The sequence below is a fragment of the Bufo bufo genome, chromosome 2, assembly GCF_905171765.1.
Source record: "Bufo bufo chromosome 2, aBufBuf1.1, whole genome shotgun sequence".
NCBI classification, from domain to species: Eukaryota; Metazoa; Chordata; class Amphibia; order Anura; family Bufonidae; genus Bufo; species Bufo bufo.
Window position 1 is genome coordinate 564,302,644 of NC_053390.1, and position 11,026 is coordinate 564,313,669.

The window sequence follows — 11,026 nt, forward strand, 5'->3', positions numbered from 1 at the left end:
GCAGGTGACTATTACTGTGCATAATTATTAGGCAACTTAACAAAAAACAAATATATACCCATTTCAATTATTTATTTTTACCAGTGAAACCAATATAACATCTCAACATTCACAAATATACATTTCTGACATTCAAAAACAAAACAAAAACAAATCAGTGACCAATATAGCCACCTTTCTTTGCAAGGACACTCAAAAGCCTGCCATCCATGGATTCTGTCAGTGTTTTGATCTGTTCACCATCAACATTGCGTGCAGCAGCAACCACAGCCTCCCAGACACTGTTCAGAGAGGTGTACTGTTTTCCCTCCTTGTAAATCTCACATTTGATGATGGACCACAGGTTCTCAATGGGGTTCAGATCAGGTGAACAAGGAGGCCATGTCATTAGATTTTCTTCTTTTATACCCTTTCTTGCCAGCCACGCTGTGGAGTACTTGGACGCGTGTGATGGAGCATTGTCCTGCATGAAAATCATGTTTTTCTTGAAGGATGCAGACTTCTTCCTGTACCACTGCTTGAAGAAGGTGTCTTCCAGAAACTGGCAGTAGGACTGGGAGTTGAGCTTGACTCCATCCTCAACCCAAAAAGGCCCCACAAGCTCATCTTTGATGATACCAGCCCAAACCAGTACTCCACCTCCACCTTGCTGGCGTCTGAGTCGGACTGGAACTCTCTGCCCTTTACCAATCCAGCCACGGGCCCATCCATCTGGCCCATCAAGACTCACTCTCATTTCATCAGTCCATAAAACCTTAGAAAAATCAGTCTTGAGATATTTCTTGGCCCAGTCTTGACATTTCAACTTGTGTGTCTTGTTCAGTGGTGGTCGTCTTTCAGCCTTTCTTACCTTGGCCATGTCTCTGAGTATTGCACACCTTGTGCTTTTGGGCACTCCAGTGATGTTGCAGCTCTGAAATATGGCCAAACTGGTGGCAAGTGGCATCTTGGCAGCTGCACGCTTGACTTTTCTCAGTTCATGGGCAGTTATTTTGCGCCTTGGTTTTTCCACACGCTTCTTGCGACCCTGTTGACTATTTTGAATGAAACGCTTGATTGTTCGATGATCACGCTTCAGAAGCTTTGCAATTTTAAGAGTGCTGCATCCCTCTGCAAGATATCTCACTATTTTTGACTTTTCTGAGCCTGTCAAGTCCTTCTTTTGACCCATTTTGCCAAAGGAAAGGAAGTTGCCTAATAATTATGCACACCTAATATAGGGTGTTGATGTCATTAGACCACACCCCTTCTCATTACAGAGATGCACATCACCTAATATGCTTAATTGGTAGTAGGCTTTCGAGCCTATACAGCTTGGAGTAAGACAACATGCATAAAGAGGATGATGTGGTCAAAATACTCATTTGCCTAATAATTCTGTACACAGTGTAATGTCCATAAGGAAATAAAAAATTATGCAGAAAGTTCATGAACATACAAAAACTATCAGAGTTTGTAGATAGCCGTAGACAGATGATAAATGTTGTTTGTAAAAATATCCATTTAAAGCATATTTTCACGTAAAATTTTCAAGCTGTGCAGTTAAAGTGGTGGTCCAGTTTACAAACACAATTTTCATATATTTAGTTACAAAATTTTGAGTACAAGAAGGTCCTGTCCTGCATTACATAGACAAGCTTTTGTACTGTGTATTGTATCATTTTCCCTGGATTAATAATTACTAATCTCCAGCAATGTAGCACTCATATAACTAATTATATACAGTATATTGCATATATATTGGGCATAAAAGGTAGAATATAATAAATTTAGCTTCTATTAAACTTTTTTTGAGCAGGTAAGTCTGCCATTCATAAAGTGTTAAGAAATCATAAGAAACTATTTCAGCTCTAGTACAGCACTAACTTGTCTTTCAACTATTCTATACATCTATTTTAAACAGATCATGCTTGCCAATTTCATACCATCATTTATTAAAATATTTCTCATCTGTTTGAAAATACAACAATTAACAACATATGTTTTTACACATAAGGAGGAATTCACATTCATTTTTTAAAAGTTACATTTGCAAATTCTATTTTTTCAACATAAATTCTTTTCCAGCTGATATTTTCATAAATTCCACAGCAAGATAGCATTCTGCATTATGTAAACTGTCAAATGCAACTATAATAGCGGTTCCCGTCAGACCAAAAAGAGTATTTTAACAGCAATATTTTCTGATTACAAAAAAAATGTAAAGGGGTTTTCCAAGAGTTTTACACTGATGACCTATCCTCTAGATAGGTCATCAGTATCTGATCAGTGGGGGTCCGACACTCTGGACCCCGCCGATCAGCTGTTAAAGGTGGCATCAACAGAAGTGCCAATAGCCTTCTCTATGTTTACCAAGCACAGCACTGTACATTGTACTTGGTATTGCAGCCCCATTCACTTCAATGCCATTTGACTGTGAGCGCCGATGCCTTCTCAAACAGCTGATCTGTATCGGACCCTTACCAATCAGACCTATAGGTCATCATTAAAAAACAACTGGAAAAACACATTAATGAGATATTAAATATGGAAAGTACTGCAACTGAACAACCCTTTAATAAAAATAGAGATGTGCTGATAAAGGTGTATTCCAGGACTTAAAATAAATTGTACTCTTGAATACCAATTGAGTTTTATTTCTAAATAAGCTTAAAATTCTTTGCTGATTGATGTCCTAATATAGTTTATCTTTAGAGTAGCATGAGTGCCATTCATAACATGTTGGCCACCATTGTTCATAAAGAAAGTGACATAGACCCTTTTAAATGCTGGGCCCTTACCAATCAAACACTTATAGTGTATCCTAAGGATAGGCCATCAAAGCTGAAGCCCCAAATCACTCTGAATTTCCAATTATTTTTTTTTCCTGGATAAAAAAATTATAATCTAACTATATGTCATAGGATCTTTTGTCTTCCTCTTTGTCCTGTTGTTAATGCATACAGTATACAGTACGTGCTGTATGTACCAGTAGAAACATACATTACCAGTGCTGTATGTACCAGTAGAAACATACATCACCGGCATGTAGTCATTTTAACTCTCAATAATTTCATAATTGAACTTTACTGTCCAACAGACCAAGCGGGTAATATATTTAAGTGCCTATATATTATTCAATCATCCTCATTAACCTTTCCAGAGTTGGTAAAGCCCTTAACAACCGCCAACTGTCTTTTGATGGTGGGTGGCACTGGGTAGCAATCGGCAGCAATGTATTTTGGCGCGTCTGCAGTACTGGGGTGCTACCGGCATCAGGATCCCTCCTGCACTAAGAACTGGCTGTTAGTAACTGCTCCAATTCTTAGCACAGAATCTTGCTTCACAGCTAGGGTTGGAGGAGGTTCCAATACTGGCTGTGAACCCTTTCATTGTCTTTTTAATGGTCCATTCCACTACATGATCAAAGAGGTCTCCCTCCTTTGATGGAGCCCTGGGTTTCCCAGTAACACAACTGGAGACTGCAACAGCCATTTACCATCAGTCCTTAGGACCTATGAAGGATCCTATGGCTGTCTTTGCTGTTGGGGTGTTGCCCTAATATCAGCCTATGTTATAGTCACACAAAACATAATGCATTAGCATACAGAAGTATGGTAATACATTTTTAATCTGAAATAAAGTCATAAAATAGAAGATAAAAAGAGATTCCTCTGTGGTTGATACATTTTAATGGCCAACTAAAATAAAATAGTAATCTCATAATGAGATTTTAAAAATGTTATAAATAATGTAATAAAAAAACTGCAAAAAACAAGAACAAAACATTTTAGTATATATCTTAGTGTGCAAACATTAAATAAAAATAAAAATACACATATTAGGTATCCACACAACCAAAATAACCTGAAGAATTCATTTGCTAGGTTTTTAGTTTGAAATGTGAATAATAGCATAAAAAATAAACAAACAAAATTTTATATTTCTGCATTAAAAACATCATATAAATTACATTATAATTTACATGTACCTTCAAGCAACTACAAAAAATTTTAATGTCTCACACATAAAACAAGGCCTCAGACAGCCATGTCAATGAAAAAATAAATAAATTATGGCTGCTGGAGTGCAGAAAGTCAAATGCAAAAAAAATTTGGTGGTCATTAAGGTCTGGTCATTAAAGAATTAAGAAAATAAATCTGAGCTCTGATCTTTACTGACCTTATATTTCTATAAAAGATAACTTTTAGTATAGTGTTCTCCCAGTTTATTCTAGTACCCGATGAGAAAGGGTGACAGGTAGAATGTATTGTGATGAGTAACGTACCAGCAGATCGGAAGCAAAGGTAATAAGTTACTGCAAAACAATGAATTCAGAATATCCACTGCAGATACAAGACTGGTTTGGAACAGTGACCAAACCTTTTTATAGAGAACATGATTAAGTCAGCCAGTGCTCATGGATGTGGAAAAAGAGATTGTCGCTATCGAGGGCATTATTTTTTGCATTTCTGCCTCTCTCTGGCAGAGGGAAGATGGGGGGTAGGGTTTAAATAGGATGCAATAAGGTAAGCATGTAGGTATGTTTAGCTCATATGCAGTTTAGTGTTGAGCACGAATATTCGAATAGTGAATTTTTATCGCGAATATCGCCACTTCGAGAGTTCAAGAATATTTAGAATATAGTGCTATATATTTGTTATATCGAATATTCGGCATTTTTTTTCCATCTGAACACATGATTCCTCTCTGCTTCTTGCTTGTGGGCCAATGAGGAGGAAGCAATGTCAAGTTCACAAGAATACTTAGTGCACCAATCAGTAATCTGTAGTCAGACCTTCTAAAATGTGAAGTTGCACGTAGTGCGAAAAAATATTCAAATCACTGCCAATTAGCAATCGCAAATATATTGGAGCACTTGACTCTATCTGCATATAAAGCTATTGTAATGTTCTGCCGTGCCAACCATTTTCTCCAGTCTCAGAAGAAGCTCATGAAACTTCTAGCAGCTTAAAAAATGTAGCCAAAGTGACCCACACCTGTATTTCGCGTTACGAATTCGCATTACGCGATTTTTACATCGCCGATTTTTCGCATTCAATAAAATAATCTCAAATTCTCAAATTCGGGAATATATGACAAATTTTCTACAAAATATTCGTGTAGCCCCTACCGCTCATCACTAAATACAGTTATAAAAGTTCTGAAATATCTGTGTGAGGTATATTGGCATTATTGTTCTTTAGAACCAAGGTTTTAATATGCATTCATAATGACTTTAAACCAAAGGATTTGAATTGAATTCTACATTAAAGGGTTGGTTAGGTTGTTGTTTTTATCTAATGCCAGCAGCCTGCCTCTCTAAACAGAGGATTCATACTTACCTCCTTCGTGCTGCCTCCACTGTGTCTATATTCATAGCATGGGCATAGTTGCATGCTCTACTGCAGCAAATGAATGGCTTCAAAGGTGACATGCTATTTCTGGTCACATCACCTCTGAAACCAGACATTAGCTGCAGCTGAGCATGTGACCATGCCGATGCAGCACCAGATTCAAACATTCCGGAGACCAGAACATGGACACAGCTGGGGCACTTTGGGGGACTGGAGGGGTGGGCAACAGGTGAGTATGAAACTTCTTTTTAGAGAGAGAGGCTAATGGCATTAGATAAAAGCTCTTTATTCCTGGAGAACCCCTTTAATCTTTCCTTTTACTTGTGATTTGAATTATTTTGTTCAAACAAAAGAGCTGAGTAAGTTTGAAACTATATTGTATGATTATTGTGTACTAACAGCCTGTAATATAGTCCACTTCACATCTCTGCAGGCTTCATGATCGAGATGTCCCTAAATTCCTTCATGGTTTAATTCTGGGAAGTAGAGTCTTTACACTGGGCACTGTACAGTAATCGGCAGTTGGAAAGCAAACTGCCCCATTGCATCATATGAGGTTTACCAAAATTGGCATAAAGGAAAACTGGCTTAGTTCTGCATAGATTTAATAAATCTTGTGTAAAGGAAAAATGGTTTAGTTCCCCATAAGAACCAATCAGATTCTACCTTTAATTTTTCAGATCTCCTTTAAAAATAGAAAGATGGAATCTGATTGGCTGCTATGGGCAACTAAATCATTTTCCTTTACACAACATTTAATAAATGTCCCCCATTATCTTTATAAAATTACTCAAATTTTACATAGGCTATTGTAACATAACATGAATTCAAAAGATTTGAGAATGAATAAGCCTATACAGGCTACGTGAATAAATATATTTACTAAGTATGATTAACTATACTATAACACAAACAAATCACATATTGAATAATAAAAACTAAATAAACATCACTAGTCTAAATGGGATAGAGACTCAGTTGATCATGCAATAACACATGGCTGTCTACAACGCATGAACAACACCCCAGGGTGTACAAGAGATAGGGCAGGGTGTACAAGAGATAGGGCAAACAAATTCTTACATCCTACCTAGAATGAAGTTCTTAGTAGAGTCTCCCGAATATATGTGTATCACAGAGTTTAAACCTTTAGCCCCTCCTCCAGTGTGCAGCGCACATGTCTCTGAGATCACTCACAATGAGGGATAGGTACTACATTAAAAGTCACATCATTACACAGAATGGTAATAATAAAAGGAAACAGAATTAAAGGGACAGAACCAATCAGTACCCTTACAATACAGTTATATTTGCAAATAAATTGTGGTGCTCAAAGGTAGACATAGAGTACCATGTTAAGTCTCAGGCCGGGTCTCATATGTACTCTGTCAGCGTAATACTGACACTCAATGCATTACAATACATAATGTATTGTAATGCATGGTAGAGGGAATCAGACTCCCAAAAGTTGCAAACCATGACCTCATCCTGCAAAAAAACGAGCCCCTACATAAGACAATCGCCTGAAAGAAAAAAAAATATGGTTTTCAGAAAATGGCAACACAAAAAAAAATTATTTTGAAAAATGCTTTTACTGTGTAAAATTCAACAAAAAAATATAGAAATATTAGGTATCTATAAAAAGATCACATGATGTCGTAAAAAAATTAAATAAAGTGCCAAAACAGCGATTTTATTTTTGTGGTCACCTTGCCCCAAAAAGTGTAATATTGAACAATCAAAAAATCATATGTAACAAAAATGGTACCAAATGTCAACTCTTCCCGCAAAAAAACAAGCCCCTACACATTGGCAGAAAAAAACCAAAAAACATGGTTTTCAGAAATTGGAGACACAAAAACATGTTCATTGTGTAAAACTAAAATAAATTTAAAAAAGTAGACATATTAGGTATCGCTGTATCTATAACAACCGGCTCTATAAAAATTTCACATGATCTCCCCCCTCAGGTGAATGCCTTAAAAAAAAAAAAACTGGGCCAAAACCCCTGGGCCTTAAAAGTGTAATATTGAACGATCAAAAAATCATATGTACCCAAAAATAGTACCAATAAAAATGTCTACTACATCATGGCATCTATAGGGTCAAAAACCAAGAGGCTCGCTCTTGGGCTTGTTACTGGCATCCTCTGTGGCCAATGAGGATGCCGGTAATTGATTTAAATGTGCTCAGCCTTGTTGAAGAGGCTGACAGCATTGAAGCTGCAATTCCTATTTTGGCCACCAGGTAAAAAATCCATGTATTTTAAAAATCTATGATTGTTCAAAATAAAAAATAAAAATAAATGGATTTTGTTTGCTCAAATACGAGCTTCAAATTCATTACAAAAAAGTAAAAAAAAACTTAAAAAATATATAAAACATTTTAAAAATATAAAAGTTTAACTCACCATCCCCTTTTGTATAATAAAAAAAAAAATACCTAAATAAAAAATATAAACATCATGGATATCACCCCGACCGAAAACGCCCATACTATTAAAATATAAAAATAATTTTCCAATACGGCGATTGACATAATGGGAAAAAGGGTCAAAATGACCAATTTCCCATTTTTTCATTGCTTCTCTTACCCCAAAAAAGGGTAATTAAAAGTGAGCAAAAAGTTACACACACTCCAAAATGGTATCAATAAAAACTACAGATTGTCCCGCAAAAAATGAGCCCCCACACAGCTCAGTAGATACTAATTTAACATAATTTTAAGTCCACTCAGTCAGGATCCCTTTTGATGGACCAAAATGCAGTGTGCTGTAAGTTCTTAAAGCCATCCAATCCAGAGGAAGGCAAAAAAAAACTATGAGGTAGAAGTCTATTTCCTCATCTTAGGGGGAAATAGAATTCCCACCTGACTCTAATCAGGCAACCAGAATAACTCCCTGGATCAAGATAGCTAGTATCTATAATGTGTAATATTATTACACTGAAGAATTACATCCAGGCCCCTTGAACACTTTTAGTGAGATCACGATTACAACCTCTTCTGGTGGAGAGTTCCATTTTGTTTCTTTCCTAGTAGCCAATAGAATGGCAGATCAAAATAAATTAAACAGTCCTTCCATTTTTAAACAAATTTTTTATACTGTTTCTTATTGTCTTTTATGTAAAATAAAAACTTTGTGTGCATTTGGGAGTCGGCAAGAAACTGAGAATCGCTTTGTTTTTCTACTTTATTTTTGTTATTATATAGTTGCACACCCAGCCTGACAACTTTGCTGTCAAAGTGTCTTTTATCGATTGCAGTTTGCTTAACCACATTGTCTTCTGGTCTTACAAATAAGTCTACCAAGTTATGGTTTTGATATACCTAATGTACCAAAACTGCTCATTACAGGCTTTTTTTTATCCCAATCTATGTCGATATAGGTCACTTTTTACAGTTTAATGTATAAAAAAAACTGGTTTCTTTAATTCCGTATCATCTGTGACTTTTTAATTTAGTAGATTACAAATGGCTAGGATACTTAAGGTTCCTACTGAATACTGTGCATCTCCCTCTCTCTTTCTCCTCCAGGATGACAAAGAAATTGACCTGGAACATCTCCACCGACGTGTAAACAGCCTGTGCACTGATGATGAAAGCCCTCATAAACAGTTTTCTTCCTCATCAGTGGATCTGACACCTCTAGACATTGACACATTACCAACAAGACAAACTCTGGAACAAATTAGTGATTTCAGAAACACTCATATAACTACTACAACCTTTATACCGGAGCAAATACAGACACTTAGCCGTAACTTGTCTACTAAAGCTGCTTCTGGATTTTCATTTGGCAATGTGCCTGAGCACCGAACTGGTCCTTTTAGGCACAGGGCACCCAATGGTGGATTTTTTCGAAGTCCAATTAAAACTATGTCATCTATTCCATACCAGCCAACTCCTTCTTTAGGGCTTAATCTTGGTAATGATCCTGACCGAGGTACCTCCATATGAGCTTTAGAGAGTCTCTTCTCCACTGTTGTTTCTTTATGTTTCTTCTTCTTCTTGGACTCTATTTGCCAGGAGCATCTGTAAAACGATGGGACTAACATGGATGTATTTTTTTTATATCAAGATTATTAATAACAATTTTTGTTTCGCTTTATTCTTCCTCAATCCTTTGTCTGTAAATGTATTTTAGAACTTGCAAATTAATTTTACTGCCTCATCTTAATTTCTTCTCTCTTCTTTCTGGACAACATGTTAATGTATTTTTGAATCTCCCTTTAGTTTAAAAATTACATCTGCAATAATTCCAATTCTTTGCATCTTATAGTATATGCTGGTTCTCCTATTTACTTCACTTCTGCTGCTGTGTCCTGTAAAACTGGACCAAAGTCGAACCCTGCAGTTTAGAGTCAAACTCTATTCAGGCCACAAGAAAAAGAATGCAATTTTGTAGGACTACAAAAAGCCATTTCTCTGCTAGTAAAGAATACATTAAAGCATATGTTTGCACTGTAGCAGTGCATATGTAAAATAATTGACCCGTTTTTCTAATGTACAGTTTACTTTATGGGTAAAAGGTCTGCAACAATTAAATGTATGTACATATCGCAGTGTATGCATACAACATAGGTGTATGTATATACTGTGGCTAAGGAAAAAGTCTGGGTAACGTTGACATTATGATGAGTATTTACAGGAAAATGCACTGATCTGCTGATATTGGTTTAGTTTAATGGGTGTACATATTTTGAAATGTTTTTTATTTTTTTATGACAATAGTATTTACTTTCTAGCCCTAAAAACCTTTTACCAAGAGCAGTAGAAACCTTCATAGGGCTCCTCAATGTTAGAAAACAACAGAGAAGGGAACTGACTTGATAGTCACTACTAGGGATGAGCGAATCGACTTCAGATGAAACATATGGTACATTGGAACCAAACCCGAGTTCGGGAAAAGGTTTTTAACAGTAGGAATTAATTTTTTAAGTTATTACCCTAAGTCTTGCAAGACTTCATGAAGTAATAACTTTGGCTTATCTGAGCCAATACATTCTAATACGGTACGGAGCTCTTGCTCCGTACAGTATTCAAGCAAAGGTTTATACGAATCAACTTTGATTCATCCGAAGTCGATTCGCTCATCCTTAGTCACTACACACATTATTTCCCAAAAATGACACTTGCAAACAAAATTTCAGCAATTCTACATATGAAAATAACAAATAGGCACATTTTTCAATACCTATGCTGCTCACTCCGCTCAGTGCTATCCTGCCGTGCCATCCATACTGACATCAGTGAGTGACAATTTGGAGTCAAGTATGATGCATCATTGGTGTGGCTGTCTAGAGAAAGACCAGAAGGAGATTGTGGAACATTTTGTATTTGATTTGTTTTTGCAGCTATTATTAGGCTTAAAAAAAAAAATGAAATATTGCTTTTAAAGGGAACCTGTCATATTTAACATGGTATTTGAGCTACAGGTAGCAGGTTATAGAGCAGGAGGAGCTGAAAAGATTGGTATATATTTTTTATGGGAAAAGATTCTGTAAAACTTTTAATTTATACATTCATATTCTTGCTCATTCTGGGCTTTGATGTCAAGGAGATGGTCCTATCGGTGAGTAACAGTCTTCCCTTTATGCCTGTGTTTACAGAGATGGCTGTCAATCACTGATAGGTCCTCCTTCGGGACTTCAAAGCCCAGAATGAGCAGGAAGTTTTACTGAATCTTTTCC

General features: G+C 36.4%; 1 protein-coding gene across 2 annotated transcripts in view; it reads left to right on the forward strand.

Annotated features, from left to right (window-relative positions):
* Positions 1-9,293, forward strand: part of GRID2 (glutamate ionotropic receptor delta type subunit 2) — a 1,570,293-nt gene extending 1,561,000 nt beyond the window's left edge. For both annotated transcript variants that reach the window (XM_040418160.1, XM_040418161.1), the window contains one exon: positions 8,871-9,293. In XM_040418160.1, the coding sequence (XP_040274094.1) occupies positions 8,871-9,293 (423 nt within the window). The remainder of the gene's footprint in view (positions 1-8,870) is intronic.
* The last annotated feature ends 1,733 nt before the right edge of the window (positions 9,294-11,026 follow it).